General features: G+C 42.9%; 1 protein-coding gene across 4 annotated transcripts in view; it reads left to right on the plus strand.

Moving 5' to 3' along the window:
• Positions 1–3,286: 3,286 nt before the first annotated feature.
• pip5kl1 (phosphatidylinositol-4-phosphate 5-kinase-like 1) overlaps positions 3,287–25,227 on the plus strand; it is a 40,148-nt gene continuing 18,207 nt past the window's right edge. The window contains exons 1-2 of one of the 4 annotated variants that reach the window (XM_005470550.4): positions 3,287–3,573; positions 18,474–18,677. In XM_005470550.4, coding sequence (XP_005470607.1) covers positions 18,474–18,677 — 204 coding nt within the window. In that variant the 5' untranslated portion in view covers positions 3,287–3,573. Of the gene's footprint in view, positions 3,574–4,546; positions 5,720–17,740; positions 17,961–18,334; positions 18,360–18,473; positions 18,678–25,227 lie in introns of those variants that run through there. The other 3 variants (XM_005470551.4, XM_005470549.4, XM_005470552.1) reach the window with 3 other exon arrangements.

Consider the following 25,227-nt stretch of genomic DNA (forward strand, 5'->3'; position numbering starts at 1 on the left):
AGTCTAGACCTATAGCAGAGTAACTAAGGGAGGATTCAGGGTCACCTGATCCAGCCCTAACTATATTGTTTAGCAAAAACGAAAGTTTTGAATCTAATCTTAAAAGTAGAGATAGTGTCTGTCTCCCGAATCCAAACTGCTTTAGGGAGGTACTGATTGAAAAAATAAAAAACAGCTTGCATAAGGTCCAGATGAGCACACATGAAGCAGTAAAAGAACTGCTTTTAAAATGATGCAACATTGTCATGGGTGAATAAGGGCGGAGTGGAAAGATGAAAGAGATCAGGGTCCTCATCCTGTAAGATCACTCAACTGTAACATGAGGGTTTGCTGTGTGGTTTGGAATCTCTCTGAATGATTAGAAACAGTGAGATGGAGACGGATAACTATCTTAGCAGCCTCTTTACTCTCAGCACACAGCAACAGCAACCAAACACTTCCAGTTTACAGCCCCTCAAGAATGATTCACTGGCCACTCAGAAGCCAGGAAATCCTATACTCGGATCAATGCAGGGAAGAGAACTAGATAGATTCAACACATACTTCTTACTGCTTTGTAAACATTCAGATGTGTAAACATGTAAATATCAAAACATGTAACCACCAAATGGATACATAACTAGCTCTATCACTCATGTAAACACCTCTTTGTGTATCAAATGACATATAACTTTACTTCTACACTTTACACAACTAAAATCTAAGATTTTAAACTGAAATCTAAACATGACAGGATGCCAGTGCAGAACCTTCAACAACAGGTGATATGAGAAGGTTTATGAGAGTCAGTTAAAAGCCTTGCCACCATGTTTTGGAGTTAATTGATACAATTTAAAGATGCTTTAGACCGGGGATGTCAAATGCCTTTAAAATTACAGTCCACTTTGGTCTTAAGTGAAATGTACCAGCAAAACTCACCCTTCTGTCAGTGTAAGGTGTTAACTACACATTCAATCCTTTTTAATAAAAAAAGTGACTTCAGTAGAAAGTCAGTTCCTCTTCAAAATAAAGAAATGCTGATGTAGGAAATGAAAATGTTGTCAACACAAATAAATCAATGTCTAAAATTTACAGTAAAGGTTCTGGCAGCTCATTGCCCAGGTGAGTTTGCCTCTTACTTAATTGCTTTGGTGTAGTATGACTGGCAGCGTGGGAGGTTGTAATCAGTGGGAAACCTATGAAACACAGTTAAAGGTCCAAAATCTGTACTATCCTTCATATTTTCTTTATCAGGTTTTCCTCAGAAAATCCCACCCTCGTCACGAAGTCTGTCATGGAAAAATAAACTGAGCACTGGAACAATTTATTGAAAGAAACATTTCTTACAAGCACCTTTATACGCACTGTGTGGATTCAGTCTGATCAGCTGTAGAAAGTTTTCTTCTCACAAGGGCTGGGTATCGTCACTGATTTCTATAACTGATTCGATTCATTAGATTCAATTTTGACTCAGTCAGAAATATTCTCACTCTTATCATGTATCAGTACAAATCCATATTTCTATATCTATGTATAAAAACAAAGCTGACACTTGTGAGACACTTTATCAAAGGGGTAAGCATCACAGTAGATGCCTTTGTGTCAAAGTAACTGAGGATAAAACACAGAGGGTTTTTATAGCAGATAACTGCCTTAAAAATATTCTGCAACTGATCAAAAACTGAAGAAAACCATGAATCAACATATGAACATTACCTGATGCTGCTGAAGGGAAGCAAAGTTGCCAAGGTTTTTTTTAGAGACACAGCTAAGTGTTTAATTTGGCCTCATTTGTAAAAGTTTAAATGTATTTGGTATTGAACAGCAGAAATTAGGCTTTCTTGTTGGAGGTCATTTTTGGAAAAACAAACAAACAAACAAACAGCAGCTGACAGCAAACGACAGTAGGCTGGTGCGTAATAAGCAAGCAAATGATGCAGAAAACAAAGATTTTTGATGGTAAACTGGTAAATTCATGACAATGTTTTTCAAATATGAAGTGTAGCTTTGATCTTCTTTTGCTGCTGGTTCAGTGAAGTTTGGTCAGAGAGTGATGAAACCTAAAGCTTCAGATGTCAGCTTTCAGCACTCGACAGTGTGTCCAGGTCTTCAGCTGTTTGATGGTTGTTGAAATAGTTTTGTGAGCTTTAACCTGAGATTCTGGTGTGTCTGGCAAAATACATTTATATTTAAAAATCGATTCAGGATTTAACGAATTGATATCGCCTTGTTCAAACTAAAATTGATTTGAAAGTTGATTTTTTAAACTCACCCCTACTTCTCACCATCATGCAGACACCTCCCTGAAAACGAAGACACAGGAATCGCCTTGTGACCTTGAATGCAGCTTGCAGTTTGTTTTTATACCCGTCATCGCTCCCGCTCTTTGTACAAGAAAGTTACACTCACATACTAAAAGTACAGAAGATTCTTTGTAACATAAGTAATTGTAACATAACGTAACTGCAACTCTAATGATGTGATTGTTACTGTTTCACCGAAAAATGTAATGTGATTAGTTACACACAGCGAATGGCTGTTAATACAAGTACCCTAACAGCAAGCCTGAATATTCACCAGATGATTGCATAAAAAAAAAAAAAACAGAATAAAGGTCTCAAACAACACGGAGTCAAAGGTCAGCTTGTGGCTCCAATTAGCAGGAGTGTGGCCCTAAAGCTGCAGCCGCCTGGATCAGACCAGTCAAAGTGGCAATTAGCCTTTCATTTAGTTTATAGATGCTTGTTATAGAAAAATAATGCAATTTTATAAACCTCTAAACAATTCATATTGTTTAGAAACACATTTATATCCGTTGCATAGCTGGACATGAGACTCTGCACACACTGACTCACTTTTGAGATGCTGTTTAAAAAATGCAGTTTTGGTTGTATTGTCCAGTCCGATTAGTCACTCCTTTGCTATCAGGTTAGAGAAAAAGATCTTTACCTGAGTCCTAAAAAGTGAGTGAAATCAGATATAATAAATGTGTTGAACATCAGCTCACTACAGCCATTTCAGCTCACTGAACTTCATATTTTTTCCACAAGCTGGGACTGCATTTCTCCAATCCATGCATGCTTTATTGATAAAATGGAATATGAAACGTTTTGTCCTCTGTTCACAATCAATCCCTCTTCTTCAATTAAAGCTGTAATACGCAACTATTTTAATTGGAATTGGATGAATGGCACTCTTTTATTCCCCAGCCCAGCATCTCCAAGCGTGTTCTGTCAGTTTGTCATGCAGGCGAGTGGCTATGATCTCCGAGGAAAAAGTGCATTCCCAAGGACACATTCCCTAGAATGCGTTCCCAAGGATGCATTGTCAAGGACGCCATGAGCAGAGCTCTGGAGATGTGAAGCCTGGCAGCAGGGGAATGGAGGAAGCTGCACAGAGTCAGGAGGAAGAGGTGTGAGCTCAAAGCTAACATAACCGGCAAAACCAAAAAGATGAAGAGCTGCTGGGTTTTCTCCTGACTGAACCGTGGCTCAGTAACAGCTTATCAGACTCATTTAAACTGGATACGTCCTCTCTGAACGGATCAAGATTCCTGGCTACACATGAGAGGACTCTGAGCCCACAGACCATTAGGTTGGTACATTTACTACTCTGTTATTAACCAGTATTGTTCAAAATTGTTTGGTATTTGGCTTTTTGCAAAGGTGTTGGCTCACTAATTGTTGATCCGAAGTCAAATCAGTCTATTTCAGAGGATTTTTAACTGCTAGACAGTGGAAAGACAGAAATACTGGGAAACTTGCAGATTATACCTGCAGGAGCTTTTAAGGCTTCCACTCTTCTGCGAAGGCTTCCTACAGGATTTTTGTGTCTGTGGGAATGTTGTCCATTTATCCAGATGAGCATTTGTAAGTTCAGACACTGATGCTGGATGCTTGCACGCTCCCTTCTGGTATGATCAAAGTGTTTGATGGGGCTGAGATCAGGGCTCTGTGCAAGCCAGTCAAGTTCTGCCACATCAAGCTCTTTCAGTCATGCCTGTTTGGACCTTTCTTTGTGCAGAAATCATTTCTTCAACCAGTTTCCACAAAGCTGAAAGTTCCAAAATGTCTTGGTGAGCATGATTTACAGGTGTGGTCTAATGCTTTTGTCTATAGCGTGCTATCTTCTTCATTCAGCTGGTAATAAAAAATCTAACACTTTCTTCTACTACATTTTATGAACAGGGTTTGATACAGGAATGACATTTTTCCTTCACTGCTCTGACTCAGTATCCCAAGGTTTCAATGGTTCATTGTGAAAATTCAACTAATGAGTTGCAGGTTTTCCCCTTGAAGCGAAGGAGAACTTAATCAGTTCTGTTTGTTTGCAGTCTACAGTTTTCAAGATATATTTTTCAAATGTTGTGCAATAGTAAATATCAACAACAGCTCGAGCTGATTTAATTTTGTTGAAAATCAGTTCATAGTCAAGATCAAGGTCACAGGAAATGTGCAAGTCAGTAATCAATATCAGTAAATCGGTAATATGACCTTCATTGTTAGCACCCAAAGTCAATGCTATGAAAAATAATTGAGTATAACATCATATGAAAGGACATGGTGAGAGCTGCACAACACACTTTTTATTTTTCCAATATGACACCCTACGACATCACAAGTTTCACAATCTCACACACACGATATGTGTATCAATTCAGTCCGTTCTGCTCCAGTTATCTTGGTAAAGGCCAGTATTTTCTGGTATTTGTTTTCTTAATATCTTTGTATTATTTGAGATCCCAATCTCAGTGAGACAATCGGGTAAAAGTCCACATCCGAGAGGTTTTTTTTTTCACACCCTGAAATCTGAGGCAACATTTGAACGTGAATATCTCAAAGACTTTTAAAGAAAAGGCTGAAAATTACACTTGTCTTTCTTACTATAAAAATGAATCAGAATCGATAATTTGGGACAGATAAAAGACCATTAGTGATGATCTCTGAGTTTTATGTAGTTTAATTACACAATAATGTAAAATAAACGTACTTTCATGTTAATACATAAAATCCTTTGTCACAAAAATAAAGAAAGACCCATTTTATTCAACCTTCACTGCATCCTTGAACCTCCTCTGAGGTCGTCCTCTTTTCCTCCTGCCTGGCAACATCATCTTCATCATCCTTTGTCCAGTATATCCACACTCTCTCCTCCATACATGTGCAGATCATCACAGCCTTCCTTCTCTAACTTTGTCTCCAAATTGTTCATCTGAGCTGTCACCCTGATATTTAACTAGCATCCAAAAGAATGTGCAACAAAAGAAAAAAAGGGAGAAAAAGCAGAATAAAATCCAATAACTCTGGTGTCTCCAAGTGGAAAATCTATGTTGAAGGTATTGTATGTTTGTAGATCGTCTGAGAAGCATTGGGGTTTCTTGTCTGTGGAGTATTGGGTGTGTTTTCAGCTGGATGAAGACTCGAGTCCAGTTGGCTGGAAACCCTTCAGCAGTGAGTCAGCAGAGTTTGTGCTGCAGTTGCATTCCCACCTCCCCAACAAACCTTTTATTTCTGCGCCTCTGCTCGCTTCATATTGACTGCAGTATCAGAGCTGCAGCCGCTGGCGGTCGTGTCTGCCTCGGACAGTCAGTGCCAGTGTGGGTGTGACTGCTGGATGAGCCGGGCTATGCTCCGATGTCATCACACGGTCATTCTGCTGGCTGACATGTGACACACACACACACAGTGAGTGACACACTCGAAGAGACACGGACAGGCCGACCATCAGCTGCTGTACAGAGGCAAGTAAAACGCTTTGAATCTGATTGCTTCCATAATGCATGCAGTCACTGCTAGAGATCAACTGTGTGAGGGATTTCACCCAAGTTGCTGATGAGTAGTCACCTCCCCAGGCTGCTGTGCGCAGTTATTAGACACTGTCAGCTTTGTTTTCATTACAATCATCAGATTCTCATTTAAAGATGAAATGTCCTCAATTCATTTTGAGTTGGCTGTCTGCTCACAGCCTTATAGTGACCAAATCAGTTGTTGCAACTTTGCTGTGCATGAAAACAGCATCAACTTCTGTCTGTTTGGAGGTTTCACCAAAACACTGTCACTGCTTTTGACTGCAGAGATGCCTCTGTGGCCATTAAGTGCCATAAATGTTGACCATGCATTGACAGCGTTAATGGCTTCCATCATGACGTTAGTGAGCGGTTACATCCCCATCACATTAATCGGCTAATCAATCCACAGACAGGATCTACCGGGGCTGGGATTGTATTCTGAAGATCGCATAAAACAACAAATGTAAGATAATGTGCATGCAGGATTATGGGCATCAGTGTGAAGGTTGTTGTTTCAGGCTTTGGCTTGGATGAAGTTAAGTTCTTAATGTCACGGTCCTAAGTCTGTGTCTCAGTGTTTTGTGTTGTTTATTATTAATAGCCTTCTCTTTTGAGTTATTTAAAGTTCTTAGTCTGTTGGTTTCTCTCTGTGTTCCTTGCTCTGTAACCCCTTGTCAAGTCTGCATCTGTATTATATTTCCTGTTTTACTTTGACAGTCTGTGTCTTATGTTAATGTTTCTAGTTTTGCTTCCCTTGTCTCGTCCTGCCTAATTACTCCCAGCTGTGCTCTCCTCCTGTGTCTCATTCCCCTCGTTATCCCTCAGTGTATTTAAGCCCCATGTTTCTCTTTGTCAGTGTTGTGTTCTCCCTCATATATGTCTGTGTGTTCTGTTTGCCAAGCGTATGAGGTTTATTTTGTATTGTCTAGTTTAGTTTTTCCCCGGTGTTCAGCAGTAAAGCTACCATTTTGAGTTTTAGCTTGGCCTCTGCATTTTCATTTCATGCCTCCCTGCAAACAGACCATGGCACTTAACAGGGTCGTGCTTTATTTTAGCCACATGTTAAATAGGCACGCTTTCACAAATGGAAGATGTTCCCTTTCATCCACTCATACTGGCGTCACAGATTTTCTGCAAAAATAAATAAAACTTTTGTTTTGTTTTGTTTTATAGACTAATTATTTATTAGAAGGGTTGGAAGAAAGGTTGGATGCTAACTGTACCAAAACCCTAATCCTTGATCATCACCAGTGTCATGGTAGATGTTAGGAGGTTAAAAGCCTGCAACACAATAATTCATGCAGGAAAACAGGGAAAAGCCCAAACTAAGCTGTGCCCTGCTTCTCTGCAGGTTTTACACTTTTAAAGCCATCCAGTGGGCTGGATTGGGTCTTTCAGTGGGCGAGTTCAGGCCCTCGGGCCATGTATTTGACTCAGTTGTCTTAGCATTGGGACATGATTCTGTGCTAATAAGCAAACTTTGTGGTAAATGCACCTGAGCAGTTTGGACTGACAAGAGGGTGAAAAAAAATGCAAATCAGAGTTCAGTGAGTGTATTAGTCAGGAAGTAAGCATCTATTAAGATGGGTTTATTCTTGTTGTTACACCAAAGAAATCTTAAAATATCCACCAAGATCTTGACCTGATCAGTAACACCGCATACTTACACTGTTCATATGAAAGATAATCAAAACATTTTAATGTTGATAATGATGGTTTTCAGACATTTTTATATCCTGACTCATCTCTATCAGTTTAGCTGTTTTCATTGTCATGCTGTGCATTACTCTGCAAAACATCACAAGACCAGGGAAATTACAACTGACTCAAATCCTATGATAGTTTTAAAAATTTAATTTGTTTCCTCGGTTCCCTCACAACCTTCCACCTATCATCTTTACCACAGCAATGGGCCTGGAAGCCTGGAAAAGGTGGACTTCAAAAACCACCAAAACGTGCATTAGTTACTATATTTTTTTTTAATTGAAAAGGTTTCTATGTACCATAAACCTTTTATGGTACATAGAAAAAAAAACAGTTGGGGTAAAAAATGACGTTAAAATCTTTTCTATACTTGGGTTTATAAAAACGGCAGGGTGTTTGCCAAATCCAAACTCTATCTGTAACGTTATTATTGTGGCGATCTCAGTCACGGAGGAGACAAAGGTTTCTTTGGGAGCACCCGTTTATTTTATAACCGGCCCAGAACACTGCCGCTACCTCCCTCCTCAGTGCGGCAACCACATAAACAACAAAAAAAGGCGCTCTCTCACCGGAAACACAGTCGCCGAGAGAGCGCGTCACTCGTCACCATAACAACATGACAACAAACACATAACTGTAATAACAGAACAAACCCTGAACAGCCCTGGCCCGCTACATAGCCCCCACCTAAGGGGTCAGTCGTCCCCAACAGCCCCATTACCCCACACAAAGTCCTGTAAGTGTCCGGGTGCCTTCTTCTGACGCACCAGCCGGTCTCGACCGGCAGGGGAAAAGTCACTCGGATCAGAACCTGGGGTGTCACCAGCATCCCCTGCCCCGGCGTCTGCCGGAGCGAGCGGTCGGTATGGTGAAAGCCTGTCCCGGTGCAACACCACCATGCGCCCCGGGCCTGGCATGCGGATACAGTACACCACTTCCGTTAGCCGCTCCACGACCTCCGCCGGCCCTTGCCAGTGACTGCACAGTTTGGGGGACACTCCTCTCTTGTGAACCGGGCAGTACACCCAAACCTTGTCGCCAGGCACAAAAGCCTCCCCCCGGCACTTGGTGTCATAGGCTCTTTTCTGTCGTACTCCGGTGCTGGCCTGGGCCTGGCGGGTGTAATCGTGAACCACCTGCAGCCGCTCCCTCAGCCTCCTGTAGTAGTCCATCTCTGGCCCACCGTCAATCTCCGGCTCGGGGGGGGACCCAAACACCAGATCCACAGGCATCCGGAGCTCCCGCCCAAACATCAAAGTGGCAGGCGTGCACTGGCTGGACTCCTGAACCACAGTCCGATACGACCAAAGGACCAGGGGCAGATGTCAGTCCCAATCCCGCTGGTGGCGGCTGGTGAGAATGGCGAGCTGGGTAGCCAGTGTGCAGTTAAAACGCTCAACCAAGCCGTCGCTTTGCGGGTGGAGCAGTGTGGTTCTTGTCTTCTCCACCCCCAGCCGCCAGCAAATCTCCCCGAAGACCTTCGATTCGAAGTTGCGCCCCTGGTCACTGTGGAGCTCAGCTGGGACCCCAAAACGGGCGAACATCTCCTCCACCAGCCTCTCTGCCATCGTCGTCGCACTCTGGTCCGGCACCGCGTAGGCCTCCGGCCACTTTGTGAAATAGTCCATCGCCACCAGCATGTACCGGTTCCCTGACTCCGTAACGGGGAAAGGCCCTAGGACATCCACTCCCACTCGCTCCATCGGGGCCCCCACCAAGTACTGCTGAAGGGGGGCAGTGGAGCGTTGAGTGGGGCCTTCTGGGTGTTTGAAGTTCAGGAGCCAGGTCAGAAATGCATGGTCAGTGCGCAGGTGGAACCGGCAACCGTGCAGGTATGGCCGGAAGTGCCGCACCGCTAGCACTACGGCCAGCAGCTCCCGCCGGGTCACGCAGAGTCTTGGCTCGCCCCAGGGCACGGCTGAAGTATGCCACCACTCGTTCTCCGGCCTCGCCCTGCTGGGAAAGGACCACCCTGACTCCTACATTGCTAGCGTCAGTGTCCACAATGAAAGGTTGCCGGGCGTCGGGGTAGGCCAGAACTGGGGCTCTGGTGAGGGCCTCCTTCAGCTGTGCAAAAGCTGCAGCGCAGGCATCACCCCAGCCAAACGGCTGGCCCTTGTCAGTCAGGCGGTGGAGGGGGCTGGCTATCGTCGCGAACCCCTTGATGAACCAACAGTAGTAGGAGGCTAGGCCCAGGAAGCTCCGCAGTTCTTTGACGTTCGAGGGAGTCAGCCAGTCCCGGACCGCAGCCACCTTTGCGGAATCGGTGGCGATACCTTGAGCGCTGATCACATGGCCCAAGAACGTAGTCTCTCTCGCCAACAGCCGGCACTTCACAGGGTTGAGCCGCAGCCCAGCTCGACGGATGGCACTGAAGACCTCGCTCAGGTGAGACAGTGCACTGTCGAAGTTGCCACCGTGCACCAACATGTCATCCAGGTACACAACACAGCGGCTACGAGGGATGCCACCCATGGGCTGTTGGACGGCTCGATCACCCCAGCCGAAGCCATCTCACGGATCTTTTCCTCTGCCACCTGCTGTTTGGAGAGGGGCAGCCGGTGTGGGCGCAGACGGATGGGTTGAGCAGAGCCGGTGTCGACGGTGTGCTGGACCAGCCCCGTCTGCCTGCAGTCTTTGTCACTGGCGGCAAAGATGTCCACATTCTCGTCCAGGAGGCACCTCAACCGCTGGCGCTGGTCAACGTTGAGACCTACGCTGCTGCGCTGCCACAGGTCACCAACAGCCTCGGTTGTCTCGGTCGAGGGAGATTTGTCGGGCTGAGAGGCCGGGGCTGAGGTGAGTAGAGATGACCCGGAGCCACCGGCACCTGAAATCTGCTGAGCGGCAGCAGCCCGACGCCTGTCTCGTCTGGCTCGGGTTCCCTCCGCTCCCTGCTTTTGACCGCACTGGAGGGCAAGAGTCTCTGTGCCAAGAGTGATAGCCCGCTTTGCGGTGTCGACGCATGCCCCCCAGCGGGTCAGCAGATCAAGGCCGATGATGCACTGGTCTTGAATGTCAGCAAGCCAGAAGTCGTGCACCAGCTCCAGATCCTTCACTCGGACCCGCAACGGTTTCTTTCCCCGCATATCAGCCCTCTCACCCGTCACCGTCATCAGCTGGGTGTCGGTGGGTGACCAACCCTTCACCAATGGCCCGGACGTTCCAGGGAGCACGCCAGGTCGTGTCAGGGAAATGGTGGACCCCGTGTCCACCAGGGCCTGGCATGGCAGGTCCTCAACACAGCAGCTCAGGTAGAGTCCCTTGAGGTGCCCAACTCGGCCCACCACCGTGCATCGTCCTTGGAGGGGGGCAGGAAGCTGGAGCGGTGGTCCCGTCACTACACCGCTCCCACCCCGTTTCCCTGAGGCTGCGTAGTCCTGGTCTTGGGGCAGGTGCTGGGCAGTCATGCGCCACGTGGCCAGGCTCATCGCACCGGTAGCAGCGGTCGGTCGGTCGACGGGGATGCCTCCGGGGCACTGAGGGTTGCAGCTGGCACCTGCTGGTTAGGTTGCGAGGTGAACACCAGCTCGGCCCTCTCAGCCTCAAGGAGTGCCTCACGGAGAGTTTGAGGCATGGCCAGGCGGATGTGTTGACGTAGTCGCTCTGGAAAAAGTCCTCACAGAAAAGCATGCAGGCTAACCTCCTCACGGGCTGCTGCTGGGAACTCCGGGTAGCCACGACGAGCATGCAGCAACACGTCCGCTGCAAAGGTGCCCAGGCTCTCCCCCGGCCGACGGCTCCGGTTGGTCAGCTGTTCTCTGCTCTGATCAGTGGAGTGCCGCTGCCCGAATTGCCTCTCGAGTGCTATGGTGAGGGTCTGGAGCTCATGCTGCTCTGACGGGGCTAGGTCAAGGAGTACCTGCAGTGCATCTCCTTCCAATGCTAGCGCTAAGTGTGTAGCAGCCTCTTCGTCGCTCCAGCCATTATGCCTCGTGGCTAGCCGTACTTGTGAGAGGTAGGGCTCTAGCGGGGTTAGCCCGTTGTATTTCGGTACCTTAGCTGGCGTTGCAGGCGTCACCACTCGCTGTCAGGGGCTCGGTGTGTCGGTCGACAGAGGCAGCCCATGAAGCATTGCCCTAGCGTCTGTCGTGACGGGCCGCCGCCGCGGTGCGCTCGCGCCGTCGGGACCCGTCGGGGGACTTACATGGCCGCTCGCTTCCTCTCTCCTCGATCGCCAGCTTCCCAAGCAGCAGATGCTCTCCTCGACAGCTTGCTCCAGCCTCCGAATGTCTCTCTCCATTATGGCGAGGGTGAGCAATCCCACTTCTGACACCAATGTGGCGATCTCAGTCACGGAGGAGACAAAGGTTTCTTTGGGAGCACCCATTTATTTTATAACCGGCCCAGAACACTGCCACTCCTCAGCGCGGCAACCACATAAACAACAAAAAAAGGCGCTCTCTCACCGGAAACACAGTCGCCGAGAGAGCGCGTCACTCGTCACCATAACAACATGACAACAAACACATAACTGTAATAACAGAACAAACCCCGAACAGCCCTGGCCCGCTACATTATTTTATTTAATATTTAATTCCTTTTATTTGTTTTGTATTTTTATTTGCCTGTAATTGGCATGCACTTCTGGGTTTTATCCTTTCTATTATCATCATATTGCTGACTTTTTCATCAATTTCTCATGAATCCTCCTGCTTACATTTAAACACGAACTCAATGTATTATCTACAGTGATGGGAATAACGGCGTTACAAGTAACGGCGTTACTAACGGCGTTATTTTTTTCAGTAACGAGTAACTCATTACTATTCCTATCGTTCTAACGCCGTTACCATTACTAACAAGAAAATGCAGTGCGGTCGCGTTACTATTTTTCAACAAACAGACGGCTGAAGCTGTGTTCAGCTTACCGCATCCTATAGTTGCACGGAAGTAGTGGTAAGTAATCTGGGCGCTACAGCTTTAAGCAGCTGCGCGCTCCCGCAGACGGCAAACACTTTCTGGTAGACGATCACTTTTTGGCACAACACCTGGAGCTAAGGGGGCAAAACAATCGCATGACTGCTGCTGTCGTGGTAAGCCAATCACACGATCACTTTAAGATGACAAAGCAACAAGGTGATATTTACCAGTTTTTAAATTGTGTTGATAGGCCACGTAAAACCAGAGTCATGATAAACAATATATACACGCCGTTTTTCCTTAATAGTTTACTGTCTAAGGACAGCGCTAACAAGCACTCTCTGCTTATGACCAAAAAATAAAAACAAACAAATAAAAAACCCACCCATTTCATGTTGGTGGAAAAATGCACCATGTCGACCAATCAAGAAATGATATGGCAACATGACATTTGGTTGTTTAGGAAGAGGGGGAAGTTTGAGGAGTGACGGCGAGAGAGTGAGAGAGAGATGTGAGATGTGAGAGATTTGTGACGTTTAGCGTGTTTGGAGTGTGTAATTAATGTGTAGTTAATGTGTTGTCTTGTGTAATTAGTGTGTAGTGTTGTGGATAGTTTTGTGTTGTGTGTCAGAACAATGAGGTGACTGCTTAATCAAAACAGGAGGAGTGATACACCTGCTGCAGTCAGGCTGTGATGTTCTCCTTTATAGTCGACAGAAATTTTTGAAGTGGCACAAATAATTTGTGCGGCATCTTATTGAATGCAGAACACCTGATTGTTGTGTAAATAGTTTGATATGGTTATACAAAAGGGTAAAAGGTAGATGGCTGCAAATAACTTTGTTGTTTGCAAAACTTGTGCATATGATTTTAAAATTGACAATTTATATTTCCATTTAAAGTTGTTAAATATGATTTAATAAACATGTTTGTGGTTGTTACAGTAAAAAATATAACTTTTTCTACTCGGATTTTATGTTTTTTGTCTGATTTTAGATCAATTGTGTTAATACAGTATGTCAAAATGAAAACATAACTGTAAATTCAGACACGTGAGGTTGTGCTGAAAAGGATGATACCAAACAAGGCAAAGTAAATCGTTTTTAAAGGTAAAATGTGGAGAGAAAATCAAAAGTAGTTAAACATGGCCAAATATACCCTGGACCCCAGAGGGTTAAACGTTTTAACGCAATAGTTACTTTTCAAGTAATTACTTTTAGAATCTTGTAACTCAGTTACTAACTCAGTTACTTTTTTGAAGAAATAACTAGTAACTATAATTAATTACTTTTTCAAAGTAACTTGCCCAACACTGATTATCTATAGCGAGATGTGCTGCGGCCTCTGTGACAGCTCATGTTTTGCGAATGAAATGTGTCACATTAAGTTTTGCTCACTTCTGTTGCTTTGCCACACTTTTATTTTCGTTGGTGAAAGTGAAACTCTCTGGAAGGGAAAGCTGTTATGCATTCCATTGGAACCCGTGTTTGTCACAAACAGCAACCGCCAACTTAAGGAGCAAGTCCTAACACGGTCTAATAATGCTAATTTATGGCAGGCTGGTGTGCACATCAGCTGCTGTTCTACTGAACATTATTAATTTCAGGGATTTAATAACCGCCACTTGCAAAGTTCAGACCACAACAAGCTGCTAAGATAGAGCCAAGGGAAAGTAAACCAGACAGTTAAACGGTCTTCCTGCAGGGTTTTCCAATAAAGTCTGTAGCAGAACTTCAGAGGAAATCCAGGGACAGATGTGACAGCTTGGCTAATATTCTTTTCAAGATGTGGGTGTGGGATGGTGTTCGATTACGGCTCCAGAGTCACCTTCTTTATTGGGGACTACCACTTCATTGTCCTCCAGTCTTCTGTCTATTCAGCCTGGTGTCATAGCAAAAATAGTCGCGACACAAAAAGTGACGTATTTGTTGAGTGCAATTTTAAAATAAGTGACAAATTATTTTCAATTAATAATGCATTAAAAATGGTAAAAAATGGAAAATTATGCAATGCAGCTAAGTTGTTGCATTTTGTCAAAAAGCAGAAGCAAAGAGCAGACAACAGCTGCAGGTTTAAAACGTTGTTTATTGATAAGTAGATAAAGAGTTATGGAGTTTATGGTTTGAAGGCAGTAGGTGGGGGAATTCAGAAGCATAACGGACTAGTACATGGAGAGGAGACAAGACGGTTAAGAGGAAGATATGATTCACATGAGAAAGCCAGTGGGTGTTTAATAGTCTTACTTGAGTTTGATGTCATGTGCCGACAGCTGGCAAGCATCAGAGAGTTGGCAGAGAGGCAAGAGAGGAGGTAAGTCCTTCCTGTGACAGGTTACAGGTAAGTGGTTTCAGAGCTGGTAAGTACAGCTATAAATTTCTTCAAGCAACAGGTAGACAAGTTTCCAGATAAACAAGTTTCCAGATGAACCTTCTCCTTCTGTGGAAGTTTGGAGCTCCAAAGCAAGGACAGCCACCTGCCTCGTGACATAAATGATATAGTTCACTCCCTCTCTACTAGTTTCTCTCTTGAGTGTGGATTCACACTTCCTGCAAGTTTATCCAGATCCAAATTTTAGGCTAAGTCTAATTTCTCTCCTCGGACCAGTTTGCCTTGGGAGACCTTACCTGGGGTTATACAGTTTAGGGGGTTTGTGGTGGCTTATCAGTTATTTAGTGTTTACACTTGATTGTAATGGATGTTTGAGGGTTTCCAGTCTTGCTGTAATCAAGACTGAAACGTAGCTAATGGTTCTTTTAATTAATTGAATACAGCACTGTTTCAGTTACAGTTAGATAAAGGTATAAAGGTTATAGCTTTTCATAGTTTAGAAAACAAATATCGAGATCATATGCAGTAACGCTTATCATCTACACAGCACCATACTATAAAAATTATTTGTAGGTTTCAGGAGGTCGAATGTAAAGTAACAGTTTAATGCCGGCACATCCAGCTGCCAGTACTTATTATGCTTTAACTTCCAGAAGTTGCTTAAAAAAATGGATTGCCCGTGAATCATCTCCCAAGAGATAGAGACCAGCTCTACCATCTCTGCAGCTTTAATGAGCTCAACACATGAACCAGCTCTCCACATGCTGCGCTAAATACTTTTTATAATGTTAGAAAACCCACTCTACCCAACAGACAAAGTCTCTCCAGCATGTCCTGGATCTGGCCTGAGGACTCAAACCAAGACAGTTAGAAGGCATCCTGATCAATCCACCTTAAGTCTTGCCTTTTGATGTGGAGGAGGAACAGCTCTACTCTGACTGATCTCTTTCTACCTCTGAAGCTGAGCCCATCCACCCTTCAGAGGAGGCTCATGTCTAGCACACGTACCTCACCCTCATGCTTTCAGTCTGTACGCACAGCACAGACATGGAGCGTCGATCGACCAGTAAATCTAAAGCTTTGCTTCTACGCTCAGCTCTCCACCACAACAGATCGTTAGAACGGATTCTGCAGATGCTGCACCCTCTGCTCTTCCACTCAATCCTTCCCAAGACTGCGAACAAGACCTCCTCTGTCCCGTGCTGCTGTTCTGCAGCTTCGATGAGCCTCGATAAGGTTTCAAAATAAGAGCGACGGATTGTCCACAAGTAATCACAAGACGTTGTTGTCCTCTTAAACAGATTAAAGATACATTCTAAACGTATTTGCAGAATATAGCTGTTAACATACCTAGGTGACTTACAGACATGGGCAGTAATGCGTAATCCAATTACCTTTTTCAAGAAATGAGTAAAGTAAGTAAAGTAACTTTCCCGTAAGCAGGCTTTGTTAAACCATGCTAAACCGTGATTTTGTTTGTGAGAGTGTCTCATGACAATGACATACGAGCGTGCAACATCCATGGCAGCAACAGACGTGTGTAGATCAACAATAGATAATATGGAGTGCGGGAGAGAGGACGACCATGTAGTGTTTAAAGCATGGAAGTACTGACATTACTTTGAGTTTGATTCCCTAAAAAGTGACAGAAACATTAGTGTCTACTGTACATTCGGGGTTTCCTGTAGGGGGCGCTTTGAGTGTACTGGGTATCAGGCCTGTTGTTATGGGACATCTGGTCCCTGTAGCGAGAGCCTGGTTTGCACTGCCAGCAGTAAATCCTATTTGTTGAGGGTGGGCGTACTTTATTATGTATTTGTTTACAGAAAGTTAAAGCAGAACAAACAGGAAACTGAATGAAGCAGGACACCTGTCCATTTTTACACCCTATGAAATAGTAATATGTCAGTTTCAGCATTATAAGAGCCAAGTAGGGTTTAATAGTGAATAGATTTCCAACGTTCTATAAACATCAGTTGCAACTTTACGGGATGATGTTCTACTTACTAATTATGTGCCGGTTATTAAACATTATTAAATATGATTTACTGCAATTAATTATTTTAATTTTTTTTTTACCAGTTATTAACAATGGTTATTATAAATTGTCACCATTGTTAATGACGTGCTGAAGCCGAACACTCAGACCATCAAACAGCATCAGGAGAGGCTGTGATCAGACAGGAAGCTTTTGTTTCTCAGTCAAAGTGAAGAACAGAGAGAGGAGCTCAAAAGGTCCAAGGAGCGCAACGTCATCCATGTTGCTATGGACGCGCCCAATGGCATGGCAGGCTAATTTACAAAAGGAAGGTAAATCTGTGATGTAAGTGGCGAGGCACTGTTTTCTTTTTAAAAGCACCAGCTGATAAAAATGGTAATCTCAGGCAGGTTTAAATTGCAGGATAAAGACTCTGTAATAACAGATCTTAATGTTGTTTCTAAAATGAAGGTTTTATTACTGATGAAGTGAATCTTTATTTGAAGCCAAACACAAGCATTTTAATGAAGCTATTTGTTTCTTTAGTTTCTTTGCAACACTGAGACTGCTCAGACTGACACCTCCTCACATGTAACCACATCATCAGGACCCACTGTCTTCATTGTTCACTGAGCAGATATGAAGTTTTCCAGGAGTGAATTATGACCCAAACCACCATCTAGTGTCTATTTTCATTCACAAGTCACTTTATTAGATACACCTGTTCAGCTCCATGTTAATGCAAATATCTAATCAGTGAATCACATGGCAGCAACTCAACATATAGAAATGGTGAAGATGAACTGCTGAAGTTCAAACTGAGCATCAGAATGGGGAAGAAAGGTGATTTAAAGGTCTTTGGACATTGCTGGTCAGCTGGTCTGAGTATTTCAGAAGAAGCTGAGATCTCTAGGGTTACAGAAAATGGTCTGAAAGAAAAATAGAAAGCCTTGTTGATATCAGTGGTCAGAGGAGAAAGGCCGCACAGCATGCAGAAGAGCTTCTCTGAAAGCACAGTAGCACAGCAGATGGGCTACAACAGTAGAAGACCACCCAACACACCATTTCTTTTAGCTAACAGTGAAACTAGGAGTACAATTCCAAAATTGCTTATCAAAACTGGACAACTAAGGCCTGGAAGAACTTATGAGTCTCAGTTTGTGCTGTGACATTTGGATAGTAGGGTCAAAATTTGGTGGAAACAACAACAAGGAAGGGCGGAGCCATCCTGCCTCTATCAAACGGTCCAAGCTGCTGCTGACCATGTCCACCAGCCTACCTTTCTACCTGTCTTTTGGCAGTTGTTTCCAGCAGGATAAGGTAGTGTTTTTCTACTCAGTTTGAGCTCTCAAAGGTCTTTCTTGCTACAAGTACCTCATTCACGCATTCACACATTTATACAAGTGCTTTTTTCTCTGCCTAAACGCTGATGAACACATCATTCACCATCAAAAACTTTAAGTTGCTATTTAGTGCTTTTGTTTCTCTGAAAAACAAAGGCTTAGTACTGAGTGGCTCAGGTGTGTAGAGCTCACAGGGTCAAACATTTACTGTAAAACACGGTCGACATGACCGTGCAATTAAAGTGTTTTTCTGTGGCATTCAGAGGAGCAGCATTATGGCATTATCCACAGCACAGCCCATGAAGCTTTTATCCCTTTGTGTTGGTCTCCATAGTTACTCTGTTAAAGACTCAACTGACAGTCAGCTGTCTTTTGTGTTAGTCGCTGGCCTCTCTGGCCTCCACTCACACTCTGATTTCTTTTCTCCTCTGCGTCCACAGTGGAGCAGTCACATTTTTTTTCCTCATCAGGCTGTTTTTCTCTATCTCAGATGGAGATGTCGACAGGCGGTCCGGGGATGTCGAGTCACCAGCAGCGCTCCATGAAGAGAAGGCGGTGGGGAGGTCTGAGGCAGCAGTGGAAACTTCTGGGCCTGTTTGAGATCGACCAACAGCACGAGTTCTACAGCCTGACCTGCATGATGAAGGAGGGCTTGGCTGCAGCCATCCAGAGCACTATCGATAACGCACCCGCAGTGAGTAGCTGTCAGGAAACAGTTCAGCCACCTAAACATATTAAAAAGCTGCCTGCTTTGTAGTGAAGTGGAGGCAGTTAGCTAAATAAGATGAAAGGTGTCATACCACATATACTACAGCTACAGCGGAGTAGTTGTGGGCATTTTGAAAGGGGCCCATTTAGTTCTGGGGCACTTATTCATCATAATGTCATAAATTTTACCTGTCATAAGTTTATGTTTTTGAAACTAGACATGATAAAAAAAGAGGGTTTGATCTGACTGATAAATGGAAAATACTGCATTCTCAAACAACTTCAGTCATCCTTTTTTCCTCTAAATGGGACATTCATTTATAAACTTATTAGGAAAGTGATACTGAGGTCATAAATCAAGTGACTTCAATACAGTCAGACTTTGGAAAAAAAACTTGGCGTCTCCCCCCATTAAAAATGATAAACTCTTACATACTAAAACATTAGCTTTACTTTTGTATATGAAAGATGAACAATCAAGCCTTTATGGCTGTTGTCATGTTGGGCTTTAGAAGCCCAAAGTAACCAAATTAGATGGTGAGTGAAGTGTAACCCTATGGTTACATCACACAGACAAAGATACCTGTTAACTGGTGCTGAGTGAAATTAAAAAAAAAATATAAATAAAATTTCACTCATTCGCCTTATTATTTGTCAGATAAGACAAAGTGGTCCAGTTCTAGGATTTCAATTAAGTAAGGTGAAGCCTAGCAGCTACAGTCACCTTTATCACATCAACCTCTCAGTCAAAGAGGCTGTACCTGTAAAATTGTAAACTTAATATAATCCTCCTAAAAAATGAGCTACAGAGACCAAAATTGTTCTTTATAACAGGTTGTAACATCTTTATTTCTGCTCTAAAGCTTAAAGTTTAATATTTTAACAGTTTTTCCTATTGAACCCTCTAGTGGACATCAGAGGAACTGCAGTTTGTGGTACGTCCACGTTAGCTCAGATTTCTGCTTGTTTTTTTGTTAGTAGCAGTAGTAGCAGAGTCAGTGAATCCTTGGCAGCATATTACTTGTTGTTTACCTTCCATAAATTAAAAAATAAATGCAGATTATCCAAACTGGAAGTTCTCTCGTTATATTGCATTAATGAGGCCTGATTATCCTAATCTTTTGTTTTGTCTGTTTAGTTTCATGTGAATGAGCCATAAGCCCCCCCCCCAAAAAAGCCTTATGATCCATTTATATCATGCAGTTCTTCCACAAAAATGTGCTGCCTGTGTAAATGTATTGCATTACAAGTTGGTATTACATTAAAATACCACTGAGCTGTGACGCTGGACTGTTGACACAATGTTCAGAGTGCCAACAAAAAGAGAGTGAATGAAAGCTGTTGCATAACATTTCTACATTGTCAACTATAATGTGTCACATGGCGTTATCAGACTACAAAGGTCATCTGTAATGGCATCTACAGCGACACCACAGCTGTGAAGGCATTGATTATTGGATTACTGCACAGGACCTGTGAGCTGCAAAAATCACAGCTTCATGCTCATTCCAAAGTGAGGAATGAAGGCTGAGGAATTTCACTGTGCAGATTCACACAAAAACCTAGTTAAGAAAAAAATAATTAACAGTTTAAAGAAAATATGTATGTGTAGCTCAGCGGGTGGTGCAATGGTGTAACGGTGTTCTTGGTAATAGCCAAAACAAGGCCAGGCATTGTTGTTAATGTAGGGACACCAGAGCTACAGTGACTGAACAGCTTGTCTAAACCAAGAGACAGATGAAACCGCTCACGAAAATATAAATATAATATGATGAATACTTACATAGCTGAGAAATATAAATTAATGTTTTGTTGAAGTTTAACTGAGTAACATGGGCTAAAAACGGTTAGACTTTGAATATAAAAGGTCATTTTTGTAATTACCCTCTGCAAACCTGTACTATAACTTCCACCACAGGAGGGCAGTATTGTAAAACCGAGATCTGAAATCTAAGAAAATGCAATATTGTTGAGACTGAGGTGATGAAGTGTTACCTGAAAGCAAGAGGGTTAATGGTTGGACTGTCCTGCTTGGTTTAAATGTGTTCATTTGGTTTTCCAGCTTCTCAAAGAATTGCTCAATAATGCATAGAAAGTTCAAGAAAATTATAAACTTATTTCCACTCTGAGGTTGAGCGAAAGAAGCTGACACTTCTGACCAATTCTGGGAAAAGGCAGATTTCGGAAACAAGCAAAAGGTTAAATACAAGGGAGGTTTAATTAAGTAGAAGAAAGAGGATCTAACTGATTCTAAAAAAACGGAAAGAAAGATAGGGAGTGTGGATGATGAAATCCTCTTTTCTCTGATTCTTAGAAAGACCAAAGTTTTAAAAATGAATCACGTTTTAATCAGTTTGACTCGAAATGAATGAGTCAAACCATAAAATTGTAAGAAAGTGTTTACAGAGGTCAGGGCTGATGGTTCCTTGGACTGAAAGTCGTTTTTTGAATTTATCCCTGGTGGCCTTTAAAAAGAATGCAAGCTTAAAGCATTTCTGCATTTCCTGTACTTTTCAGACCTACAAGCTAGGTCCATCTTTTATATTATATTTATTTATATATTTATTCCAGTGAGTATTTCCTCACTGGCACACTCAAACTGAGACTGGCAGAGTGGATGCCGTCATGAGTCACTGGGCCTTCTGTCATGGTTGGCTGTGTGGCAGGCAGGCAAGCAGGAGTGGTGGATCCAAGCAATCCCAGCAATAAAGCTTTATTGCTGGGAAAAACGTCTTACTTAACTAAACTCACCAAAAGACAAACAAAAACCCCAGAGGACTAAAACACTGGAACTGAAATACTAAACAGGAGCTGGAGACTAAACACTGGAAACACAGCAGCAAAACACACAGCTAGTGGAGGGTACGACGCGACACTGACACAGAAACACAGGGCTTAAATACACTGAGAAGTAATGAGGGGAATGAGACACAGAAGGAGAGCACAGCTGGGGGAAATCAGAACTGACGAGACAAGGAAGCGTAAACTGAACACATTCACATAAGACACGGACCTTCAAAGTAAAACAGGAAGTATGACAGAGACGCGAACTTGACACGGTGGAGACAGCAACTAAGAAACACAGAGACATAACCAGTAAGGCAGAGGACTCGACGAACCAAAAGACACAGAGGGAAACTCAAACATGCAGACACAGACTTACACAGAACAGAGGGGACACAGAGAGCGATGAAGGGCAAGGGATCAAAACTAGAAACCATAGAATAACTCACACAAGTACAATAATACAAAAATCACAAAGAACTAAAAACGCTGGGTCAGGAGACGCAGGACCCTGACACCTTCTTACTGTATGAAGTCATGTTGCTTGTTTCTTTGCATTTTGTTGATCAATTTAGTCATTCTGAAAGGTTCTTAACTATGTGTACACTCTATATTTTCCAATGACTACCTTTTATTTAATGCACTGGAATGTCAGTTTCCTAAATAGTAATTCAGTAGTTCGTTTTTCATGTGCTGCAGTTTGAGGCCACAGAGAAACGCTTACAAATTATGAAGTAATATTTTCCTATGCTCCTGCTCCCTCACTCAACAACCTTTTTTCATTCCCTTCATGTTGAAGTCAAAGTCATGGTTGAAATACATATCTTCAGTATCTAGCTGATTATATTATATCACTTAAAAAAAACAAAAACTTCAGAAATTACTTAAAAAGTATGGGTGGGACTCAACTAAAAAATGTATCTAATTCATTAAAGGCTTTGTACATGAATTAGTAGTGACCTGAATAGTTGTCAAGGGTTAGGGTGGGGTTAATGTTTTGTTTTAACCACAAAAACAAAACATTAACGACCGTGGCTCAGGGGGTTGGGAAGGGCACCTATAACCGGAAGGTCGCCGGTTCGATCCCCGGCCTCTCTGTCCTGGTCGTTGTGTCCTTGGGCAAGGCACTTTACCCTACCGCCTACTGTGCGCCCCAGGGTGGCTGTGGCTACAACGTAGCTTGCCATCACCAGTGTATGAATGTGTGTGTGAATGGGTGAATGACTGGATATGTAAAGCGCTTTGGGGTCCTTAGGGACCATAAAAGCGCTATATAAATACAGACCATTTACCATTACTGGTGTTGGCCAGAGGGGCCGATGGCGCGATATGGCAGCCTCGCGTCTGTCAGTCTGCCCCAGGGCAGCTGTGGCTACAACCGTAGCTTGCCTCCACCAGTGTGTGAATGTGAGCGTGAATGAATAATGTCATTGTAAAGCGCTTTGGGTGCCTTGAAAAGCGCTATATAAATCCAATGCATTATTATTATTAAACAGGCATATTTTTGGAAATTAAAAACAGTTCTGAACTCAAACTATTCAGTGGAGACGTCTTGGTCAGTTGGTTGGTTAATATGGTACCTCACTATAGCTCCTCTAAGCTAATTAATGGCTTTGGTGAGAACTGTCTCTGTGTAGGTTCTCATCCACTAAAACTAGAGAGGGTGTCTGTCTCCCAAACCAGAAGCTTGTTCCACAGAAGAGGGGTCTGAAAGCTGAAGGCTCTGCCTCCCATTCTACTCTTAAATACTCTAGGAACAACAAGCAAGCCTCCAGTCTGAGAGCAAAGTGTTCTCAGACTGCACTATAAGGTCATTAAGACAGAGCCAGATTAGTCAAGATTTTGCATATGAGGAAAAGGATTTTCTGTGCACCACAAACTGAGAGAATGTCCTGCAGTTTGAGCACTTTGGGCCAGACAGAGTAGATTGGGGTTAGTAGGACTGATTGAAAAACTAAGTGAATGACTTTTAAGTGTGTGGTTGTACGTCAATATATGGTTCTACAAAAATGTTTGAATAAACATGGTAAACACAGTGTTTAGCAGTGTTGGGGAGTAATGGAATACATGTAGTGGTGTTACGTATTTAAAATACAAAATATGAGTAACTGTATTCCGTTACAGTTACCATTTAAAAAGGTGGTATTCAGAATACAGTTACTTTGTTGAAGCTGGTGGAAACCCGAACAAAACACGCATTAAGAGGCTCTGTGTCTCAGTCTCGCGGCCCATGTCATCTCTACTCGCAGCCCGCATAATGACGTGAAGAAATATTTTTACAAATTATTATTCAAAAAATTATTTAATATGAAGGCAATAGGCAGAGTGTTACAGGCATAGCCGTAAAGAAAGTAGCCCCATGGGCAGTGTAGCCCAGTCGTAAGTAAGCTATTAAGACTCGACTGTACACTGTGTTCGTGTTTTCTTCCAAAACAATAAATTCCGTTGGAGCAGCCTTTCAACGCCTCTCTCTGTCTCTCGCTAGCAGAGTTGACCCAGACAACAAAGTAAAGTTAGTTTTCAATTAGGAGCCCAATACAGAACCCGACGTATTAGCCAGAGGTCCCTTTACTACGGTTCGGAGCCGCGGACCTGATTTTATACGCGCGGAATAGTTTTCTGTATGAGATCGCTGCAAAAAGTGCAGCCTTACCTAATGTCCATCCTACTGTTACTCATTTTATATTAAGATTTAAAAATCTAGTTGGTATTGGTATGGCGAGTAACCTTCAGTAATAGTAATAAATCACACAACAATAGTACATTCATGTAGTTGTAAAAAGCTTGATAATATATTAAGTAATCCAAAGTAATCAGAATACATTACTCTCATTGAGTAACATAACGGAATACGTTACAAAATACATTTTTGGGGCATGTATTCTGTAATCTGTAGTGGAATACTTTTTAAAAGTAACCTTCCCAACACTGGTGTTTAGCAGGCACAGTCATGACATGTAGTCATATCTAGGTTGAGAAAATATACTTTAAGTGGGAATTGCTATATTTAAAGTGCAAGAGTGGGAACTAACGAGTGTAATTCTCCAATCCAATCTTTTGAAGCTAATTTATACAATAAAATAAAAGCTACACCAAAAGTCTTACGCACAAGCCTAAATGCTTCGATAAATATGTCTAAATGGTCACAAAAATGTAAGAGATCATGCAACCTAAATACCTACAATTCTCTCTATGGATAAAGGATTTAAAAACATACAACAAAGCCTTAAAATCAATCCTAAAACGGGTTGAACTGGAATAAAAGCAGGTATAACACTCTCAAAATTATTAAAATATAAGGTTTGACTTTAAAAATAAGCTTTAGTTGGTAAAAAACGTGATTTTACAATAGAATTAATCTGTTAAATTCAAGAATGGAACATGTGAACACAAATATCAGAATGTTACTTTATGTAAATGTAATAACTTTCATCATTGGATACCTTGCACTCATACTGAATTTCAGTACTTCTTTAAAGCAGCAGTGCAGGCTGGTCAGACTGACGGTTTATGGAAAGGAGGACTGTGACTGTGAGAGTAACTAGGATATTAAAAAGGAATAAATGGAAAATGTGAAATGAGAAGAGTAAAACTTCAGTTCTATTTTCTGTCTGAGTTGGCATCCAGAGTCCTGTTCCTCATAGTTTTGAAATTTCTGTGGAAATATTTGAGTTTGGACTTCTGTGAAGTTTTTATTATGACTCTGAATGTTTAAAGTTTTGAACTTCTGGTTTCTGGGTTCTTATGTTGAT

This window comes from Oreochromis niloticus, linkage group LG7 (genome assembly GCF_001858045.2).
Source record: "Oreochromis niloticus isolate F11D_XX linkage group LG7, O_niloticus_UMD_NMBU, whole genome shotgun sequence".
Classification (NCBI taxonomy): Eukaryota; Metazoa; Chordata; class Actinopteri; order Cichliformes; family Cichlidae; genus Oreochromis; species Oreochromis niloticus.